Source organism: Cyclopterus lumpus, chromosome 1, assembly GCF_009769545.1.
Source record: "Cyclopterus lumpus isolate fCycLum1 chromosome 1, fCycLum1.pri, whole genome shotgun sequence".
NCBI lineage: Eukaryota > Metazoa > Chordata > Actinopteri > Perciformes > Cyclopteridae > Cyclopterus > Cyclopterus lumpus.
The window spans coordinates 16,372,803-16,395,719 of NC_046966.1; the positions used below are offsets into that span (position 1 = coordinate 16,372,803).

At 40.0% G+C, this 22,917-nt stretch overlaps 3 protein-coding genes across 5 annotated transcripts; 2 read left to right on the forward strand and 1 right to left on the reverse strand.

Moving 5' to 3' along the window:
• The first annotated feature begins 1,827 nt into the window (after window positions 1-1,827).
• ccdc149b (coiled-coil domain containing 149b) lies at window positions 1,828-8,658 on the forward strand. 3 transcript variants are annotated; one of them, XM_034541189.1, is made up of 12 exons: window positions 1,828-2,014; window positions 3,055-3,216; window positions 3,355-3,393; window positions 3,871-3,978; window positions 4,111-4,227; window positions 5,095-5,267; window positions 5,425-5,497; window positions 5,643-5,727; window positions 5,915-6,062; window positions 6,172-6,248; window positions 6,580-6,645; window positions 6,741-8,658. In XM_034541189.1, exons 1-12 carry the CDS (start codon window positions 1,970-1,972, stop codon window positions 7,292-7,294), a joined length of 1,647 nt encoding a protein of 548 aa, XP_034397080.1. In that variant the 5' UTR covers window positions 1,828-1,969; the 3' UTR covers window positions 7,295-8,658. The 3 variants fall into 3 exon arrangements, with proteins under 3 accessions (XP_034397080.1, XP_034397091.1, XP_034397099.1); XM_034541200.1 differs by having other exon boundaries at window positions 1,842-2,014; window positions 3,116-3,216; XM_034541208.1 differs by lacking the exons at window positions 3,055-3,216; window positions 3,355-3,393 and having other exon boundaries at window positions 1,842-2,014.
• A 315-nt stretch (window positions 8,659-8,973) lies between these two features.
• LOC117735639 (extracellular superoxide dismutase [Cu-Zn]-like) lies at window positions 8,974-11,087 on the reverse strand. Its single transcript, XM_034540416.1, has 2 exons — window positions 10,766-11,087; window positions 8,974-9,705 (listed from the first exon to the last, which is right to left on the reverse strand). The coding sequence occupies exons 1-2, from the start codon at window positions 10,777-10,779 to the stop codon at window positions 9,084-9,086; spliced, it is 636 nt and encodes a 211-aa protein (XP_034396307.1). The 5' UTR covers window positions 10,780-11,087; the 3' UTR covers window positions 8,974-9,083.
• Window positions 11,088-13,298: 2,211 nt separating this feature from the next.
• Window positions 13,299-22,371, forward strand: LOC117732025 (pre-mRNA-splicing factor ATP-dependent RNA helicase DHX15). Its single transcript, XM_034534634.1, has 14 exons — window positions 13,299-13,510; window positions 14,397-14,733; window positions 14,866-15,059; window positions 15,159-15,318; window positions 15,834-16,052; window positions 16,156-16,323; window positions 16,489-16,575; window positions 16,768-16,917; window positions 17,054-17,162; window positions 17,253-17,444; window positions 18,497-18,619; window positions 19,460-19,650; window positions 19,832-20,001; window positions 21,926-22,371. The coding sequence occupies exons 1-14, from the start codon at window positions 13,446-13,448 to the stop codon at window positions 22,041-22,043; spliced, it is 2,283 nt and encodes a 760-aa protein (XP_034390525.1). The 5' UTR covers window positions 13,299-13,445; the 3' UTR covers window positions 22,044-22,371.
• The last annotated feature ends 546 nt before the right edge of the window (window positions 22,372-22,917 follow it).

The window sequence follows — 22,917 nt, forward strand, 5'->3', positions numbered from 1 at the left end:
CTGCACTCAGTTGTACAAAAAACAACAACAACTTGGAATGTCTGTTTTGGAAAATGGTGATTTGTTTGAAACAATTGGAGCAGTCAGTCAAAAGGTTGAAGCCACTCATCCCAGGAGGTGGCATCATGTAAATGTGCACGAAATAAAGTTTTTCTTCGAAATCATTTCCTCAAAAATCCAGCTGAATGTATTAGCTATATATTATGAGCTTAAGTCTAACTGCACCCCATTTATAACAAGCTACTGTATTAACAGAGTGCCTGATTAGTGTCAGAACTAATTATAATTAAATCCTGATTCCTATGCAAAATGTATAATGCTAAGTGTTGCTCTTAATTTTCAATCCCAAGGATAATTGTGTGCTGCAATATGACTTGAAATAAAATGAACATGGTCCTTAGACACAAACGTGTTTTCTTTACAGATATTTTTATATTTTTCCTGTATTGTACAGAAATACTTAATGTGTGTTTGGCTGACTTTTTCACACACATATCAATGGCATGATGTGCAAATTAGGCCATGGTCTCAATAGACTGTCAATCATAATAACTTAAAGTCATAAAATGTTAACAAGATCTAGCATACGCATTGTGTTTTTGTTAGCATTTCAGATTTCTTGCTCCTTTATCTATATTTCATTTCCTACCTAGCAATTATGTATATTTTCCACTCTACTAAACTAAAGCTACACCAACATCCTTATGTAAGAATGAGTTTGTGTAAATGCATTAAAGAACATTTAACCACATGCAGTGTATTTGTGTCCTCCGTTCTTTGCAGATCCACAGACTGTGAACATTTTTCAGAGAGCATGTTTGAAATTGATAATGCTGTCAACATCTGGCGTTTGAGAAAGCATTTTTTTTCAACTTTAACAAAGGATAACGCTGTTCTCTCTTGTGCACACTGTGAGACAGGATAATTTCTTTCAATCTCAGTGTGAAATGTATTCAGTTACACTCAACGAAATGAGGCAAAGAAACTGTCTCTGACACTTCGGGCCTCGCCCCAACCATATCACAAAATAAGGGGTCAAAGGTCAAATGGAACTCACTGATCAAACCAATTATGGAGTCCTAATTGCATATATTTTTAAATATTTTAGTACATACTGCAGCTGCCCTCACAAAGTACTGTTGCATGCATTATGCATTCAATTGAGACACACTACTTTGTAAATGCGACTGGATGCAGTAGAACATCCTGGTATTGTTTTGAATGGTTTGAATGTGAAAGTCAGTTAAGACCCCAAACCTTAAAATATAATAATAAATCAACTAGAAGGGCCCTAAACCTTTGTTCCTACAACATTTATTGCTCGTCAATCTGTTGATTTTGTAAAATAAAGCTTGTGTAATATTATTGAGTTACAATAATTGTCTTGCCATAGTTGTGCATTGAGAGTACATTTATTCAAGTAATTCATGCACACAATGCACAAGATGGGGTGCCAACATGTGTGACATTAAATCAATAAATAAGGCATTATGATATTAATAATTACCTAAATAAATATAGACAACATGTATTAAATTGATGGATCATCCAATACATTTTTAAAAACCAAGAAATTAGCATGACACTGTGAACTACATTTCATTTGAGCCTTACGGTTAATTATTTATTTAAAAACATAAAATCACATTTTTGTCTGTGTTTATTACTAACTTCACATTGTACTTTTTGATAATTTCATATAAGCTTAAATTATTTTTGAAAAAGTCTAGTAGCCAAACAGAGAGATACTACCGTTACCAGTCGTTAACTGGAGTGGGTTCACAAATTTACGAGGGTTACCAAATGCGTCGTGACGCCTTCTCTGACGTTGGAGACGGACGGAAGTGACGCAGCTCGTGTTCCTCGAGCAGCTAATCTGCTTTCCCTACATCTGATCGCAACATGGTGACGCTCGTGTGAAACTCACCTGGCGTCGCTGTTCGCATTCCGTCCTGCAGTGCAGAGGAAGATGGACTCGACCCGGAGGAGCGAGGGCGACTGGCAGGTCAACGAGGTGAACATAAACACTCCCTAACCTCCACTCGTGTTTGTTTGTGCACCACCAAACTACAACATTAGCGCTACATCGGTGTCCTTAGATGCTGTGTGTCGCCTCCTCCTGTCACACACAGACGGTTCAAGGTTTTTAGATTAAACAGGAAGTAGGATTAAATGTCAGCTGCTTTGGTTTCTCTCCGCCTGTAGATAAGGATAAGGGAATGCTTTTCTCCTTTTACCTGCACCGCCAAAGATGATGCAATGTACAGTAAAACAATATGCGCCTAAATGCTGGTGTATAGACTCCTCACTGGATTAAGATCATCTGTCTCAATCAATACATTGAGATGACGGCTCATGATGAATTTATAATCACTTTCATGTCCATCTTTTACAGAGATCCATGATGCAGTAAAAGCAACTATTACTGTTGTATGACTATCACCGTTTAATTTTGTTTCATATCGGGAAGCATGATACAAAACGCTGTTCTACGAATTATGAGCCATTTTTCTACCAGATTGATTCTAAAATACCACTTTACCAAGTATGGGACTCAAATAATGATTTGATTAGTCAATCAACAGAAAGTTAATTGACAACAGCCCTGGTGATTGATTAATCATTTTGATGAATTTATCAAGCAAAAATGTCAAACATGATGCATGTTATAGCTTCTCAATTGTGAGGACCTGCTGTTTTTCTTTCTTTTATATGATTGCAAGTTAAATAGTTTTATGTTCTTGTATATTGTGCATATTTTCCCCTAATTTCCAACATTTAATTACTCAATTAATACAAAATATAACTGACCGATTAATTGATAATGAAAATAAACACAATTTGTAGACTTAAAATGAGGATTGTCCTACCTTGACAGTTAAATAAAATCAACATCAGAACGTCTTCAATTGTTATTGTGATATAAATTGTTCCATATTGGCCGCGCTGCTTTATTAACAACAGTTAAAATAATAATATGTTTCTCCCTCAGCTAGCCAGTATTATTAAAGATTCTGGTATGTAATCCCTTCAACCTTTTTTCTCTTTCTGTAGTTCCTCATTTGTAAGCGTAAATTGGAGAGTAAAAAAGAAGCTCTTCTGATTCTGTCTAAAGAGCTGGACACTTGCCAGCAGGAGAGGGATCAGTACAAACTGATGGCCAACCAGCTGCGTGAGCGACACCAAGGGCTCAAGAAGAAGTACAGGGAACTCATTGTAAGCTTACAGTCGTAAAGATGCATCATGAGCCTTTTTACATGCAGCAATTGGAGAATAGAAATTGTCATTATCCACGATTGAACTGTAGCGATGTTGCAATGAATGACAGCTCTTTTTGTTTTTTATAACTAATAGGATGGAGATCCTTCTCTGCCTCCAGAGAAAAGGAATCAAGTAAGCAATTTTATCCCGCAGATGTTCTTTGTCTATCACGTTCGAACCAAATTGCATAACTTGGTAAATAACTGTTAGAAGTGGCTCATCAAGGTTGGTTCGAAGTAAGTGGAACACAGTGTGCTTGTCTTTATGGATGAGGCTGGTCTCTAAGTTGTATGCTAAAAGATTCAAAGGAAAAAAGGATCACAGCATTCAACCCAGCTGTCTCTAGGTGGAGCAACGGTGCTCTGTGAATTGTTAGATAATACAAAGCAACAGTTTTTAATTAATCCCTGATTGCTGCAAGTGTTTATAACAACCCACCAATTCTATTGGGCGACTGGGATGCTCTTCCACACTGCTGCCCCGTAGTTACAAAATGGGGGAATATTTACTTTAAATTATTGTTCTGTACAAAGTTAAAAGTCAATTGTGAAACATTTTAATGAACCCTGTGTGATATAGCTCGTGTGACCTCACGTTTTATGTCTTCAGGTAAACTTAGCACAGCTGCTGAGAGACTCCAGAGAAAAAAGCAGTCTACTTTCTGAGGAGGTGAGAGAGCTGAAACAACGACTGGTGGAAGCGCAAGGTGACAACAAGGTACCATGACATACTGTGCACTATACTGAAAGATTCAATTTGTTAATTTGAAGAAATTATGAAGAAATGAGTTCATAAAGAGAAATAAAGCAGAAGAATCAGAGTAAAACTGTGGTCTCTCTGTCCCAACAGCTTCTACGAATGACCATCACCAAACAGAGGCTGGGAGACGAGGAGGTCGGCCCTCGACACTTTCCTGCTCATGAACGAGAGGATCTGGTCAAACAATTAGAAAGAGCTGGAGAGCAGGTGAGATCAGCTTTTTTAGGGGACTTTCTATTGTTGGCTTGGCGTTGACAGCATTGTGATATTTAACAACATCCTGTCAAATGAATGAATGAATGGCTGTGCCCGAAGGGAAAGCTCACGGTTTTCCAGTGTGAGCAGGCTGCCACATGAATGGGAGACAAGACGAGTTAAAAGTAATAAATAAGCACATTTATTTGAAGAATACATAAACTAAACTAATCAAAGAGTCAGTGATCGGCAGCCGAAATGAGCTTCCCTTCTTCGGGTGGCTGGGCTCAGCCTTAGAGAGAGGGGGAGGAGCTTCGACATCCGGAGGCAGCTGCAGTGTTTTAATAAAATACATATATTTGTTCTTCCTTTTTACAGTACTAACAATTTAATTTAAACATAGTTTTTATTACTTCAAGAATACGTCACATTAACGGTTGGCAAATTCTATACGAAGATGATTTGGCGTCCTTCAATGGAATTATATTGTGATTAAATCATATATAGAGATATCGTGATACACAATTATGCTGTCGAAATTAATACTACAAACACAAATAACTTAAATTTCACAGAAAATATAATTATTTTTACACTAAAAGTCTTAATTAAATGAGAAAATACTCAATCATTTTTATTTATCAAGTATTTAATTCACACAAGATTATACAAAACCATTGGGTTATTGTTTTATAATTAATTGGATAACCAGAAAACTTGCTTTTCAAGGGAGAAGATCTTTTGAACCTATCACCCAACCCTAATTCCAGGGACATTTTTTTTTAACAACTTTGTGTAGTGGATGAAGTATTCTGCCGTATGATAAGTAGATTAAATCATAGTCTCTGTGCTTACACGCTGTGTTTTGTGTCGCTGCAGAACAAGGTTTTGGAGCACAGCGTGAAGTCGCTCACAGATGAGCTTCAGGACGTGCGAGCAGAGCGTGACGTGTTTCAGCAGAAGGCTCATCGACTAAATGTGGAAATGAACCACATCTTGGGCAACGATGAGATACGCCTTTTAGATGTAGACGCACTCTGCATGGAGAACAGGTTTGTTCAAGATATTTTATTGATGCTTCACGGAAATAGAGCAGCAGTTAGTCCTCAGTTAAAGACGCAACCTTTTGCACGAGTCTAGCACGCTGTTGATGTGGATGATAAAACTGATCAAACTGATGGGGTTTAATGGTTTAATATAATATTTTAGGTATTTGCATCAACGATTCTGTCAACTTCAAGAAGAAATCAACCTACTCAAATCCAACCTGGTGAAGTACAAGGTAACTACATGTTTTGATCATTAATCATTCTTATTTCTTCATTAGTTTACTTCTAGAAATATCTTTTCAATATTTTGTTCCCTTAACCTTATTTGAAAAAAAGAACAAACCCCTCCTGCTCAGTATTACTTTCCTCTTATTTCAGAGTGCCCTGGACTGTAGGAAACCCTCTAAAATCTGTGGGAAACCCAACAGTAGTGCACTGACTGGGGTGCTCTCTGCTAAACAAGGTCAGAAGGATCTGCTTTTCTTTCTTTTTTTTTAATATACAAACTGAACATACTGAAGTGAGTATGTCCAATGTCACACAAAAGTAATGTTAACATTAACAGGTTAAAGGTTACTTTTTACAAACCATTCATTTGATGACAGCACGTTGTGTCTCTGCTTACGTTTGGACCAACAATCTGTTTGCAGTGAAGGAATTGTTGCTGTCTGAAGAAAACAGCTGCAGTTTGCCGGTGACTCCTCAGTCCATTTCAGACCTCAAGTCACTCGCCACGGCTCTGCTGGAAACCATCCACGAGAAGAACATGGTGATTCAGCACCAACGCCAAATCAACAAGTACTCCATCTAAACCTTCATTCTCTCTCTGTATACATGTATATGTCAATAACTTGGGTGCCAGACAAAACATTCAAATGTAATTGCTTTTGTGCCTTTTTTTTGTCAGGATTCTTGGAAACCGAGTAGCAGAGCTGGAGAAGAAACTAAAAGCGTTAGAAATGTCTGGATTATGGAGACTGCCAGGTAAACATAATTGTCCTAATATTCTGTGTTTCATTAAAGCTTGTATTCTAATTACTGTGTACAATAATTTACATTCCTTATCCTCTCTTCTGTCCTTTTGCTTCTTGCTTCCTGGAGGCCTGACTTATAATGTGTCTCTGGGAATGTATGGAAGTATGTTCCTCTCACTTCCTCTAACTACTTTTTAACCTTTGAACTTCTTTCATTTCTTCTCATATCTGTTCAAATGACTATTACTTCTATCCAATCCAACAGTTTTAAGTAGTGACACACATATGATTGAATTTCTGCCACTTTTATAAAAGCTTACTTTGAATAATGTCCCTAATAGGAGGAAAAGACACCATCATCCTCAATACTCAGCAGGCTGAGTCGACGGAGCCTCCTGGACAGGAAGGTGAATATTTAATGTGACTTATACTTCTCTATCTATGCAATCTATCGTTCTGTGTGTTGGTGAGATTGTATTTCTTAAATCTTCTGTTCTTACAGCTGATGAAGGCTCAGAAAAAATAGTCGTCGATCCGCTGAGCTCCACAGGAGTCCCAGTCCAAGAGAGTGGACCGCCAGCCGAGTCCGGTGGTCAGGAGAAGCTGGTTGAGGAGACACTGTCACCAGTCAGCGAGGAGCTGTGCCAGCCGGACATCTCGTACCAGTCGGCCGAGGGAGAGCTTGTTTGCCCTCAGACAGAAACACCAGACAGTGAAGCGTGTCATGACAGCGGCCAATCACAAGTCACAACTGACCTCACGAGTCACCGGTCAAAAGAAGAGTGTACCAGTGATTCCTCCCCCACACAACATCCGTCAGACCTGTGCCACATAGAGCAAACTCTAGAGGACTCTGACCCCACGGGGGGAAGTGAGGAACAGTCGGGTGAATGCACTGAAGAGATGCCAACTGTTGAGACAGAGTTTGTTCTAATGGGGGAACACATAGAGAGCACAATATACACTGCTGCCGCCGCAGGTTCTGATGAAGAGCAGGAGAACGTCCAGTCAAACCAGGAGACAGAGCTTCCAGATGGGACAGATGTTTTGTGTTAGTCAGGAAATGTGAAGTCTTCCATGAGCCGCTCGCATCAATGACGTATTGTAACATGATGCTACTTTTAAGCTATTGAGTTGTTATGATTGACAGATGGTGTGTTGATAATGGATGCTGACATTTACTGCATGTCCAAGAAATATCAAAACCAATTATTGGGACACTACATGAGTTCCTCATTAATAAAGCCTTGTCACAGTAGTAAGAATGACTGGTGACAAACCTAAAACAAAATCGGAGCATCAACTGTCAGGAACTGATTTATCTAATTTGTGCCCGAAAAATATCCAAACCTAACTCCCAAATGTGATTGGACAGGAATGTGCTACAACACTCTGATGGAATCGTTTTTCCACAAAATGTTCCACAGACTCAGCCAGGCGAAAGTTAGTGAGGTTGGGCAACAAAGCCGCCGCACTCTGTTCAGTTAATCCAAAAGGTGTTGGACAGGATTGAGGTCAGAACTTTGTGCACAATGTTCAAGTTCTGCCACACAATGTGGTGTTGGAACAGGAAAGGGTTATTCCCACACTTTTACCACAACGTTTGAAGCTTTACATTGTGTGCGTATTAAAGATGGCAGTATACCTCCATCTCCACAACGTAGATACCTATAGGAGAAACGGATGTATTGTGAAAAAAGTAGCAAAACATTTGAACTCAACAGTGAAGCTGAATGTAATTTGTTTATCATTTCTAGTGTTGAGTCTGGAGACACTGATTCAAGTTTAACACAAATGTGCTTCAAGCGAAGAGGGGCAAAGTGTGATTACTGTTGACTATGAATAGGAAGACGTGGTGTTGCTTAGAAATAAATTATCCTTTATCTTTCTACCTCTGCCGACATTGAAGAAACCTACCGAATCATATTGATCACTACGTCAACAAATGGACATCCAGCTGTTGTGAACAATGTTCAAGTTAAGCCGCAGCTCGATTTAGTTTCATCAAATATAATACACCCATTTCAAACTATTTCATTTCTTATTGTCTAAAGTTTTACAATGTGAGACATTTGGCTTTTACACAACTTTTAGATTTTTAATCAACACAATATTATCAAAGCTATATAAAATGCTACATGACAATGTAACACATGCTTTTATTTATCTCCTTGATGGACTTCTTCAAAGCCAATATTTGATGACATACAAGGATGTCAGGTGACATTGAACAAACCTTTTAATTTAGAATACATTTACAGAATATAGTCTGGAAGACAATTGAGCACAACATAGTTTACCAGCCCCGATGTCGTTGTCCTGTTTTTGTGGTGAAACAGTAACTCACCAGCCCTGAGTTAATTTTGTGCAGAAATGTGTACAAAATGGATTTATTTCTGAAAAATAAATTTCAACTGCTGGTTTATTGTTGGAAAACTTGTATTAGAAGCTTGAATACGAAAATGTAATTCAGGTTCTTTAAGCTAGAGGTTAACAACATGCTTGCATGTTTACAATGCAAAGTGTTATGTTTGCTATGTTTACCATCTTAGTTTAGCATGTGTACTTTTACAGAATGATGGTAATATCATTTAAGTATTTGGTCAGAAAACAAGTATTGGACAAATTGAACGTTTGACCCAATGACGGCGCTAGAGGAAAAAGTCAGAGGACAACCGAAGTCGGTGGGATTCATCCTTATTAATGTACCAAATGTCGTGCCAGTCAGTCCAAATGAAGTTGAGATACTTTTTTTATTGCCACCAGACAATGAATGAATATGAATACAGGCCAAATTTTTAATTTTACCTACAGTATTTTCTTTTTCTGTAAAACAAATTTCTCCTCAGCTGCCTATAGTATACAGCTTATAGTGCATATTCCAGGGTTCGGGGGAGGAAATCCCAATAATGCAGCAGCCAAGCCTCCGGCCTGCGTTTCCATGCAGCAGGCTTCCCCCGTCTCCGCCACGCCCCAAATCGTCCATCTTTTCATGGACCACCACGGCTCTTCCAATCACAGACAGCTCTGTAAACAGCGTTGCCTCAGATTCTATCACTGTAAGTATTTTTCCTTGCTGGGGCTCAAAGTTGCCAAAGTCTCCAGGGTGCTTGGGGTGATTTACACCATGTGGATTGTAGTGGCTGCCAGTGGAGTCACACCCCTGGCTCAGGTCTCCGTACTGATGGATGTGCACCGCTCTCAGCTCTGGATCAGCCTCTGTGGGGAAGCCATTGAACTGAAGAAGGACATTGAGCTTTCCATGAGGATAATCTTGCTTTAACAGCACCTGACCGTACACGTTGGGAAGACCTTCAGGTAGTGAAGTGCTGGGTTTCATCGTGCAGGCTGCATACAAAGTACCATTGTACTGACAGACCTCTGGTGGAGCCGCAGTGTCCGTTGAGACACACTGCTGGCAGCCTGCCAGTTGAACCAACAGTGCTAATCCCAATACAAACATGGACCTGAAAGATTTAAAAACCATTAGGAATGCCTCATGTATACGTTCTGCATGAAAACAGCCATGAAGTACTGTATTTATATATAAGTAAAAGTAGTAACAATACTTTGTTCCAGGTAAAACTTCTGTAGTACATAATAAGGAAGTCAGACTCAATATATACATTAGTGAAATACATTTAATATTTTTCTTACATCTTAGTAAAAAAAGTATATATATATTAGGCTTAAATTACAACTGCAAAGATGACTTAGAGTGCACACACGTCCGTCTCCCGGACATGAGTTACAAGAACGCCAGACGTAGATAGTCACAGTGACCTTGTGCTGTAGAAAGAAGGGGACTTTCACTGAGATGAATGTGTTGTAATGCTGATGGATGGTGGAGCTCATTTGAGCAGTATACTTTCTAGCTGAGTGGTTTAATCTATAAATATTCGGAAAAGATTATCACTGCACTGCGCCTCCTTTTTAGTCGGCTAGTCAATGTATCGGTTGTTTTGGTCTTGGTTGATTTCTTTCGTCAATAAGACTTTTTAAGACTCTGTTAAGAATAACATTGCTGCTTTTGTGTGATATAATTCGTTTTACAGATCCGTTTATCAATAGTCAACACAATCGTATGAGTATAGTTGACCAACAATGTAGTGACGCAGCAAAGAAAATGTATTCAAGTATAGCACAGAGGTACCTGACATGTGCGCGTTACAATAAAATGAAGCCCTCAGTAACTTTCTTCCACTGTAAATGTTTAGTATAAAAAAGTAGGCCCTACAATATTTCCCTCAATTAGCCTGAACGCATTAAGCAGCACACATGATAAGCTCCAGTTCCTCAACAAAAAAAGCACAGTATACGGTTTTACTTATCAACTCTTAATTGTCACCCTGTTGCGCAATTGCAATCAACACAACTGCACACATAATATAATATTGACTGTAGCCTATTAACTCTGAAAAGGAAAAGCAAAAAGACTACTGCGTTGTCACTATAGAACAAACACATGTCGCAGTATTTTACTCTGCAGACGAAGTTAAATAAACGGTGTGAGCAAAGTGCACTTACCCGTGAAGAAGCATGGTCAGCTGCAATAATTACAACTTCTCAGCCGTCACTGTTGATAATTGCCGTTCACAGTTGGTCGTCTGGCGAGTAAAGAGGGACACTATTATAAAAGTATAGTATAACCGTGTCAATTGGCGTTGACAGTTGTTTGCTATTTAAAACGTGTGCATTTGTTGACTGTTTTTGCCCCGTTCGCGGACTGCGGTCAACTCAGCGAACACTCGGATCTCGGTGGTCAAATCAGCCGGCACTGATATTTTTGTGCGCCTATATACTAACATTCATGGTAAACACCTTCAAACGACCAAGATCGAGAGCGAGTGAGGGTTTTTGCAAAGTTTGCGGAAAAATCCACATGACACAACATCCGGTTTTCAAAATAAGAAGTCGACAAATCGTATACTTGTATGGAAAATATATTAAATAAACAATATTCACATTAAGTATAAAACATGTGACCTGCTTCTAGTGAATAAAGGTGAAAATACAACTCAATTGTGTGTAAAGTGTCTTTATTCTTTGATTAAAGTGTTAATGGAAAGATAATAAATTAAATAAAATCTAAATGACTGACTGATATGTATGTGTTTAGAATTCTGACCATATCCAAACATCTTAACTGTACCAATTCAGATATTTTACAAAGTAATAACGGAATTGATGTTGTACATTTCGAATAGATCATTTCTGGTATAAAGATAATTGTCTCAATATGTCGAGCAATGTCTAATTCACATGTGTATGATACAACAGTTTATTTTTGGTATATTTTAGGTGCTATAGACATACTTTCCTCAATAATTCCAAATATGAGTGATGTTGAAGGGATCTCTGTCTTCACATGTACAGCAAATGAAACACATTTACTTTACCAATTAGGAGATATTCCAAATTAAAGGTACCTTTTTACTTAAAAAATAAAATGTATGGATATTAAAAGTAAAATAAAATTACATTTTGCAATAAATCCAGGCAATGGCTAATGCAGATGTGTTAAGGACATGTAGCACTTCATGCATACTGACAATCAAACATTTTTACTGTCTAGATTGGGAGATAATTAACATTAAAAGTCATATCTTTTTAATTCGGAATGAAAATATATTGATATTAAAAGTTAATTAAAAATACACTTAGCAATAAATCCAGGCAATGGCTACTGCATTTGTGTTAAGGACAACATTTTAATTAACTTTTAATATCAATATATTTTCTTTCAGAAGTAAAAAGATACGACGGCAGTAGCCATTGCCTGGATTTATTGATACAAATATGTTTACAGCACCTATAATATTCAGAAATGACGACTTTTAGAGACAGTTATCTTTATACTACCTACATATTGCAGAAATGATCTATTTGAAAGGTACAAAATCAGTTCAGCTTTTATTTAGTAAAATATCAAAATTGGTAAAGTTAAGATATTTACTTTTTGTTTGGATGTGGTCAGAAAATGTCCTGAACATATCAGTTATTCAGATATAAATTAATTAATAAATACACTTCATGCACAACTGAGGTTTATTTTATCTTTAACTCACTAGTTGAAAGTCACATGTTTTATAGTTAAAGTGAATCTAATTAATATAATCTAACGTCCTTATTTGCAAGTATACGATTCGTCCATATCTTATTCTGAAGACCGGATGTTCTGTTACGTGGATGTTTCCGCTAACTTTGTTAAAACCGGATATTGTGTTTCGTGGATCTTTCGGCTAACTTCGCAAAAAACCCTCGCTCGCTCCTGATCTGGGTCGTTTGAACGTGTTTACCATGAATGTCAGTATATAGGCGCACAACAATTTAAGTGCCGGCTGATTTGACCACCGAGATCCGAGTGTTCGCTGAGTTGACCGCAGTAAATGTACCCACACTACTCCGCGACCTTCACCGGTTACCGGTGGCCCCCCGCATCCGCTTCAAAACATTGGTACTTGCGTACCGTGCTGCGAACAGATCGGGTCCAGTCTACATCCAGGACATGGTCAAACCGTACACCCCAGCTCGTTCACTTCGCTCGGCTTCTGCCAATCGGCTTGCTGGCTCTTCATTGGTGGAACGAGCTCCCCATTGACATCAGGACAGCAGAAAGTCTCTACACCTTCCGTCGCAAACTAAACTATATTTTTCGACAATACCTTGAATAGTGGAGGTAGCGCCTAGTAGCACTTTAGTAGCACTTAAATGGCTCTTACTGATAGCACTTTGTAATTTAACTGTATTAAATAAATTGTTACTTTCTTGATTCTTGTTGTTCTGATGTTGTACTCATGGTTGAATGCACTTATTGTAAGTCGCTTTGGATAAAAGCGTCAGCTAAATGAAATGTAATGTACAATAAGGATCTGATCGTTCAGTGTGTCAAAGGCAGCAGAAAGGTCTAGACGGATAAGGACAGAGGTGTGATGCTCCTCGGACACAGCAAGGATGGCAGTCTCTGTTGAGTGTGGTGGAAGATGCTTGAACGGGACCGATGAGGTAACTATAACATCCCGGACACTGTAGGAGTTAACTGCCTCCAGAAGGTGGCAGTCGTGCGACGCTGAAGAATGTGACAGCCGGTAAAACCTAAAGAAGAAGAAGAAGAAGAAGTTAGCTTCTGGGTTGCTACCTACCGTTTGCCCGTTAGATTTGTGTAAGCGTTAATACATTTACAAAATAAACACATTATATCCCAAAGATGTCCAAAAGACATCGCCTGGATTTGGGCGATGACTACTCCTCCACGAAGAAGAGGTCTGAAGGGTATGTAGAGCTCCACAGTTAAAGTGGCCGCTTAACCAGTTATGTACGAGCTAACTATTAACGTTAGCTGAGGCTAGTGGGTTTGGCTAATAGCAACAATTAGTTTATAACGAGAACCGATACAATACAATGATATGTATGTTAGTTCTGGTATTTGCCACTTTGAATGTTCTACAGATTCAGGGTTATAACGACACTGCGTCTTGCTGCTTTGTGTAATAACTTCATGGAGGTGAGCTAATGAGGACGGCGCTAGCGCTCAAACGTTACCATCACCATTGAGGCACGTGTGTGTTTGTGGCTAAAGTGCTCACTTAGGGAATTGCAAACAATCTTATCTAGTTTAAATTGACTTAACGTTAGCTGCCTATCATTCGCTACAAATTAAAAGACTGTGTTTTGGTTCTTGGACTAGTAATCTGTCAGAAATGACCCCCGTAAGACCTCCCAACAAACCTTATTCTTACGCGTTAGCATATCTGCTAACCGAAACTTGGTGGTCTCTTCTTACCCAGAGCAGAACCTCTATTATTAACGGTAGCTAGGCCAAGTCACTCATTTACCAATTTCCCTCACGTAACGTAACGTTACACCTACGTTATGTGACGGTTATGCTGTTCAACTTGATTGGAAACCGCTTTACTTTCATTCGTTATTCTGAAGGGGCAAGCTGTGATACTGTTGGAATTGTGTTGCAACAAAAACATGTTAAAACAACTTCAGACTTAAAAGTTTCCCATCTCTGCTGTTCATCTCACGTGAGATACATTAATACTTATCCTTTGCAATTTTGACAGCAGTATAGTCAGGAAATCACAAGGTAGCTTTATAATGATTTATTTTACTTTGGCGTATTTGTAATCATGCCTTGGCCATATGTTTTCAGGAGAGACCGGGACCGGGACAGGGACCGGGAGGACCGCTCCAGGGACAGGGATCGAGACAGAGACAGAGACAGAGACCGGGACAGAGACCCAAAGCCCTCTAGTGTCCCGGCTATCAGCACTGCACCCGTGCCGTGCTTAACACCCATCAAGCAGATGGCTATGCAACAGCAGATCAACCCATTCACCAACCTGCCGCACACACCACGCTTTTTTGAGATTCTGAAGAAAAGGTTACAGCTTCCAGTGTGGGAGTACAAGGAAAACTTCAGCGATATCATCACACGTCATCAGAGCTTTGTCCTTGTTGGAGAAACTGGCTCTGGAAAGACAACACAGGTCTGACATGCAATGAATCAGCCAGTACCTTATGTACCAGCATTACCAGTATGATGGCACAGTGTTGCTTAAACATGTGATTTCCCCTTAATTTATTTCTGTCTGAATTTATTGCCCATGTTCAATCTTTAGATCCCACAGTGGTGTGTGGACATGGTGAGGGGCTTGCCTGGGCCTAAGCGGGCAGTAGCCTGTACTCAGCCCAGGAGAGTGGCGGCTATGAGCGTGGCTCAAAGGGTGGCAGACGAAATGGACATCATGCTTGGACAGGAAGTTGGCTACTCCATCCGATTTGAGGACTGCAGCTCTGCTAAGACTATACTCAAGTAAGGGATTTAGGTCTTTTGTATGCGCACAGCAACCGATCTTAGTTGTTTTGATCCAGAATGTCTCAATCTAACAAAGCATGCCTGTCATTTCTTTAGGTACATGACAGATGGTATGTTACTAAGAGAGGCTATGAATGACCCGTTGCTGGAGAGATATGGTGTAATCATTCTGGACGAAGCCCACGAGCGAACTCTGGCCACAGATATCCTAATGGGAGTACTCAAGGAGGTGGTGCGTCAAAGACCCGATCTGAAGGTACAAGCTCACTTTTAAAAAACAGCAATTCATTATTTGCCTGCTTTAATCATGCCTGCTTTTACTACACCAAGGTGCTTTTACTAAATTGGTAAGTCGATAACAAAATGATTCCCTGTGCAAAACACAGGTCCAAAAAATACACTCCCTTTCCTAAAATTAATCAAATAGCTGTACCAGACAAAGAGCTAACTCTGGCACTTTCTGATGAAATGGAAATATCAAAGGGAACTGTGATGTGAGTCCTTAGAAGGCACAATACATTGTTCAGCAAGTGTGCCAATTGAATTACCATTTGTTAGATTTAGACACTTGATCACTGTTCAAGAGAAGGTGTATAATAAATAGGATATCAAATAAATGCTTTACAGTGTGGCAGTTTATACAGAATTTGAATTTGAATTTCATCAAAGCAACGTCTTTCATAACTAAGAACTTTAGATCTTTGCATAATCTTGATCAACAAATCTATTGTATAAACAATATTTACAACAAAGTTTTTCTGTTATGCACAGGTGATTGTCATGAGTGCCACGCTAGATGCCGGGAAGTTCCAGGTGTACTTTGACAACTGTCCTCTCCTGACTATCCCTGGGCGTACACACCCTGTAGAAATTTTCTACACTCCCGAACCAGAGCGAGATTACCTTGAGGCAGCGATCCGGACTGTCATCCAGATTCATATGTGTGAGGAAGAGGAAGGTGACTGCCTTCTCTTTCTCACTGGTCAAGAGGTAACTTGTGACACTTGCATTACTCCAGTCCATTGTAATTGTCTTTATACACGCATTGTTCTTTTTTCTCAACACACAGAGTTGAATCTAATTTTTCCTTCAGGAAATTGATGAGGCCTGCAAACGGATTAAGCGTGAGGTAGATGACCTTGGACCTGATGTCGGAGACATCAAAATCATTCCACTGTATTCAACATTGCCACCACAGCAGCAGCAAAGGATCTTTGAGCCGCCGCCTCCAAGAAAGCCCAGTGGTGCTATAGGAAGAAAGGTACACTTGAAGTAATAGAAGAGCTACATTTCAACTTAAGAGGGGTATCACTCCAGATTCCTTTATGTATTTTACTCCATTGGTGGCTTTACATTATGTGTCCATTTGTTCCTGCTTATCAGAATTTGATAATTGATATCTGAGAGCCTTTTGCTTCTTCCACAGGTTGTGGTTTCAACAAACATTGCAGAGACCTCTCTGACAATTGATGGTGTGGTGTTTGTCATCGATCCTGGATTTGCCAAACAAAAGGTGGGCTATCCCTAACCCATCACACTGCATTTTTTTGTGTATTTAATTCTGTTTGTAATGTGGTGCAACATCACATTTGGTATGATACTCATTAATAAAAAGGCTGACACATAATGTTTTTTTGGGGCTAGTGGTTCTTCGACATCTCAGGTCAACCATTCCATTTAAACATGCCTTGAAATGTGTGTCCAGGTTTACAATCCCCGTATCAGAGTTGAGTCTTTGCTCGTCACAGCCATCAGTAAAGCTTCTGCCCAGCAGAGGGCAGGACGAGCCGGCAGAACGCGTCCAGGGAAATGTTTCCGCCTCTACACAGAGAAGGCCTACAAAACAGAGATGCAGGCAAGTGACAGTTACAGACTTCTTGTCGTCTTCACTTTTTGAGATTTGTCGGTAGTTTTAAGAATGAATTCACACATCTTTTGCACATTCGTGACTGTTTTTGTTGTTTATTAACATTGTATACACCCCCACTCAGGATAACACATACCCTGAGATTCTTCGATCCAACTTGGGATCTGTTGTGCTGCAGCTGAAAAAGTTGGGTATTGATGACCTTGTGCATTTTGACTTCATGGATCCACCAGGTGAGTTGGTCTGCATTAGTTGATAAAACATTTTATTAATCTCCACTTGGGCAAGAGTATCTGACCTTTCTATTGGTCCCTTTTCTGCAGCTCCTGAGACACTGATGAGGGCCCTTGAGCTGCTGAATTACCTAGCTGCTCTCAATGATGACGGTGACCTGACGGAGCTGGGCTCCATGATGGCAGAGTTTCCTTTGGACCCCCAGCTGGCTAAGATGGTCATTGCCAGCTGCGAGTTTAACTGCTCGAACGAGATCCTTTCCATTACTGCCATGCTGTCAGGTAATGCCCAGGACTGGGCTGCCATCTTCCTTGCCTTCTCCAGGCCAAATCTCTCGGGGTTAATCGCAATACTACTCACTGGTAGTTTTAGGTTGCAGGACTATTATTCATAGATACTGTATATAAATTTAGTATTACGTTTTTTTCCACATTTTTATCCCCACGAGCGTCTTGATTTGCTTTGTATGAAAACAGATACCCTGAGCAGGATGTAAGAATCCTTCATTCTGAGGATTATTTCAGCATCGAGTGGGAAATATTAGATTGATGCACGCAGTGAGGTGCAGACCATAGTTTTAAACAAAGATTTTATTTATTTCTAAGCAATGCTGTGTAGCGATTACATTGTGATGCCGACAATAATCACTATTATTTGAATAACATAATCGGCATTCCGTTTTTTCATAGCCATGCAGACGCAACATGAACACTTATGTCATCATCAAAAAGCCTCTTTATTCCACAAATTCCCCTTTGTTGGGAATGCCTTTCATTCTGGATAGCTTCACTTACATTTTAAAGCTGTAATTTTTTAAGGCTATGATAGTCCAGCTTGTTCACAAGTGTTTCATCATCAAAGCACGTAGGTAGGGCAGGCACCAATTGATGGTTTTCATATTCATCGCGTTAATCAGAATTTCTTTTCTATTTAAATAATGCATTGTGAATTGTGCCTATTGTTATGTATTCTGGAAATATTTTAATGATCTGCTATTTTAAATGCCTAAGCCTTATCTCTCATTACTGAAAAGTACAATTTCTGAATCTTGAAAAGTAAAAACATTGCTGGTGTCCCTAACACTTTGTAGTTGTGTGAAAACTCTTGTTTTACAGATGTGGTTAAATGACCCCCTCTCTACGAGCTAATAGCCATTACAGTTGGGAATGACCATGAGAAAAGACTGCAGCCCCCTTTGATAGAGCTTGTGGTCCTGCCCTGTCCCAACGCAGTGTCAAGTGCCCTAGCATCATAGGCTTTGCTCCATTGTTCTCTGAATATTTGACTCATCCCTATGGGCGGCTTTGTTGGGGCCCATACCAACCTTGTTTAGTCCCACAGTGTTTTGTCCGGCCCACGGAGGCTAAGAAGGCAGCAGACGAGTCCAAGATGAGGTTTGCTCACATCGACGGAGACCACTTGACGCTGCTCAACGTCTACCACGCCTTCAAACAAAGTAAGCCGTTTAAAAGATCCCAAGTAAATTCACCCACTGTGGGACTAATAAAGTATTATCTCATTTTATGCTGTCAGTTAATGCAAATGATTTTCAGCCGATTGGCAATGAGCAGTGTCATATATATTCTTCATTGTGAGAAAGGAAGACATAAAGCTCACAATTTCTCACAACAGCAAGTCCAAAATATGATATACATCGGCGGTTTCTACGTCACACTTTTCTTAGCTGTATTGTGGACTTTCCAAACCAGTTTATCTCGCAAAATCCTGCTCATGCATACATGTCTTAAGGCCGGGACACACCAAACCGTCATCAACAGACTAACAGCGACAAAAGCCGACTGTTGTGTTGCCTCACGTCGCTTGGTCTGTAAGTGTTATGTGCGGTCATGTTTTTATGTTTTGTGTGGACCCCAGGAAGAAAAGATGACGTTCTGCATCAGCTAATGTTGATCCTAATACAATCTTACATTTTAAGTTTGTTTGAGCAAAACATTGCACTTGAACACACTGCAAAACCGCCAACAAGCGTGTATGTTCTGCTATGTGGAAAGGAAATAACTCTTCAAACCAGCAGTTAGAAGTAGTCTGTATTTGTCATTTAAAAAAAGTAAAATAATACGACCTAAATAAAGAAATAAAGCAGTGTTTGCCTACCATTTCATTCACACCACTTGCGCTCACCACTTAGCTTCCATCCAAATGGTTATGTCATTGTGAAAATACTAGTGTATTGAAATGATGAGAGAGATGAAGATGAAAAATGATGAGATGAAGATGAAAAATGAGGAGAGCCTTCTTTAACCAAATGTCTAAATTTTGTTCATACTTTTTCCAGACCACGAGGCTAACCAGTGGTGTTATGACAATTTTGTCAACTACCGTTCACTGATGTCTGCTGACAACGTGCGTCAGCAGCTATCCAGGATCATGGACCGCTTCAACCTGCCCCGCCGTAGCACAGAGTTCACCAGCAGAGATTACTACACCAACATCCGCAGAGCGCTCTGCACCGGCTTCTTCATGCAGGTAAACACAGATTAGCAAATGTTTAAATAGTTCTTTGGGAAGCTGATCTAAAGACGTCCTTCATGATGGTGTTTACAGGATATAACTTAAGTTTGCAACATAGATGTTTGTGTACTAATGTCCCTCTATGCCTGTGGAAGTCTACATTAAGTAATATATATATATTTTTGTACTCCTCCAGGTAGCTCATTTGGAGCGAACAGGTCATTACCTCACAGTCAAAGACAACCAAGTGGTCCAACTGCACCCATCTACAGTCCTGGACCACAAGCCTGAGTGGGTGCTCTACAATGAATTTGTCCTCACCACCAAAAACTACATCCGCACGTGCACAGACATCAAACCAGAGTGGTATGTGTGCAAACTTGTTGTAATACAGGTTCATCTAACTAGAAAAGCCAGGAATGTATAATATGTCCTATGCTAATCTCGAGAACCATTCATCCGATCCACTTTAAACTTCGCTTTTACATTATTGGGGACTAGAGGGCGTGCATTGTCGAATCTCGTGCGATTTAGACACGTGACACATTAAATATTAATAAACTCCAGCGGTTCTTTAAAAGCTGCGTTTCATTGACTGAAGTTCACCTTTGCTGCTGGATGCTGGAGATACTGAATTATTGTTTGCTTCCCTGGAGTCAACAAGCAGGAGCGTTAGGTTGTTTGCTCAACTCGGGCTCTACAGGAAGAGCACCGCTCAGCCATTGAGACTCAACTAATCTAAGTTCTTGCGATACTAACTTATAATGTTATCAACAGCAAAATACCCCCTCTAATTAAATCCATGCTCGAATTTATAGCTGCGGTTGTTATGTCAAGGTAAGTGACTAATATGGCCATAAATTAGCCAGACTTATAGTTTATTTCACACTTTTGTGTGTGTGTGTGTGTGTGTGTGTGTGTGTGTGTGTGTGTGTGGTGTGTGTGTGTGTGTGTGTGTGTGTGTGTGTGTGTGTGTGATGTGTGTGTGTGTGTGTGTGTGTGTGTGTGTGTGTGTGTGTGTGTGTGTGTGTGTGTGTGTGTGTGTGTGTGTGTGTGTGGTGTGTGTGTGTGTGTGTGTGTGTGTGTGTGTGTGTGTGTGTGTGTGTGTGTGTGTGTGTGTGGTGTGTGTGTGTGTTGGTTCCGACTGCCAGGAACCTCGGAGTGACGCTCGACAGTCAACTCATCCCTGACTGCCAACATTGCCGCAATAACACGCTCCTGTAGGTACATGCTGTACAACATCAGGAGAATACGACCCCTTCTCACTCAGAAGGCGGCACAGGTTCTGGTCCAGGCTCTGGTCATCTCACGGCTGGACTATTGCAAACTCCCTCCTGGCAGGTCTACCTGCTAATGCCATTCGACCTCTACAGCTCATCCAGAATGCAGCTGCTCAACTGGTCTTCAACCGACCGAAATTTACCCACACTACTCCCCTCCTCCGCGACCTTCACTGGTTACCGGTGGCCGCCCGCATCCGCTTCAAAACATTGGTACTTGCGTACCGTGCTGCGAACAGATCGGTCCAGTCTACATCCAGGACATGGTCTAACCTCACACCCAGCCCGTTCACTTCGCTCGGCTTCTGCCAATCTGCTTGTAGCTCCTTCACTACGAGCTAAACACTCAACAAAATCACGACTGTTTGCTGTGCTGGCTCCTCATTGGTGGAACGAGCTTCCATTGACATCAGGACAGCAGAAAGTCTCTACATCTCCGGCGCAAACTAAAAACACATCTTTTTCGACTATACCTTGAATAGGTAGCACTTAAATGCCGTAGTAGCACTAAATGTCCCTTACGATAGCACTTTAGTAGCACTTAAATGGCACTTACGGATAGTACTTTGTAGTTTAACTTTATTGAAGAAATTGTACTGCTTGATTCTTGTTGTTCTAAGTTTAGACTCATGGTTTAATGCACTTATTGTAAGTCGCTTTGGATAAAAGCGTCAGCTAAAGGACATGTAATGTAATGTGTGTGTGTGTGTGTGTGTGTGTGTGTGTGGTGTGTGTGTGTGTGTGTGTGTGTGTGTGTGTGACCGACCGACCGACCGACCGGTCACCAGGCTTTCTGAGTAGCAGGGAGTTGGGTTGTCATGGCAGCTGTATTGCTGATGACCCCCGCAAGCACGGTGTCGAGTGTGAAGTTGTTTGTATGAGTGGTTCTCGAGAAACGCCACAGGCCGAGCATTCGGTCTGTTCCGAACAAGCATGTTTTGCTACTGTCACTGCACTGAGCTTTGGTTGTACATGATCCTCTGACATGTATATTCTCTCTTCTGTTACAGGTTGGTGAAGATTGCACCCCAGTACTATGAAATGAGTAACTTCCCACAATGTGAGGCAAAAAGACAGCTTGAGCGGATCGTTGCCAAACTAGAGAGCAAGGAGTATTCCCAGTACTGAACAATAGCCAAGCAGTGTCCTGGAAACAACTTGGTACTTTAGTTTTAGATCTTTCTCTATCATTGTATCTTAATTAAAATTTGACATTTAGATTTTTATATTTTGTTTGCTTTTTGTTTTTGTTTCTTTTTCCCCATGTTAATTCTGTAACTAAGTGTAATGTCGAATGAAATATCAGCAGCAAATAATAGACCTTGCTGTAAAGATTTCCAAAAGGAGTATCAGAAACATGTCATTTAGATGTGTATGACTTTCCTTTAGGGGATTGCTGAGTCATAAAAAACATGTGTGCTTGCTTTGTTTCTTTAATAAAGGAGCTTTGATTTAATTTATGTGTACATATTAATGGGTAACACCTGTTATTTCAATGGTAGTGTGGTCCCTAGTGGAGTATTTTGTTGGGATACTAATTTGGTAGTTAAAATGTGCATGACATAAAAATGTAAACAATTTTTCAGACTGTTTTTTATGATCATTCAAACCACAGGTTAGTATCACCACTGTTAAACAATACTACAATTTCAGTATGTTTAATATCTTAAAGGTCTCATATCTACTAGGCTTAAGTGCTGTATAGATACTGTGAAAGTATTGAAACCTTGAAACCACAGAGATATAGAATCAGCCCGTATTCAGAAACTGCCTTTAAATGAGCCGTCAGGATTTCTGTCACAACTATATAATAATTTCACAGTATTACTCGTAAACAGTCTTAATGTGTTCCAGTTTATTTCCTGTTGCAGTGTATATGATTAACAGCTGACAGGAAGTAAACATGCCCAAGCAAAACAATTCCATTGAATGTGCTAGAACCGAGCATTTCAGACGGAGGCATATTCAGACATGCCGCATGAGAAAAAATAAACTTGTTAAG

Coding starts and splice junctions, on each gene's coding strand:
- ccdc149b (XM_034541189.1), top strand. CDS start 1,970: ATGGACTCGACCCGGAGGAGCGAGGGCGACTGGCAGGTCAACGAG. Junction 3,979..4,110: donor AAGCGCAAGGTGACAACAAG/GTACCATGACAT, acceptor CTGTCCCAACAG/CTTCTACGAATGACCATCAC. Junction 4,228..5,094: donor TAGAAAGAGCTGGAGAGCAG/GTGAGATCAGCT, acceptor GTGTCGCTGCAG/AACAAGGTTTTGGAGCACAG.
- LOC117732025 (XM_034534634.1), top strand. CDS start 13,446: ATGTCCAAAAGACATCGCCTGGATTTGGGCGATGACTACTCCTCCACG. Junction 15,060..15,158: donor TCTGCTAAGACTATACTCAA/GTAAGGGATTTA, acceptor TCATTTCTTTAG/GTACATGACAGATGGTATGT. Junction 15,319..15,833: donor GTCAAAGACCCGATCTGAAG/GTACAAGCTCAC, acceptor TGTTATGCACAG/GTGATTGTCATGAGTGCCAC.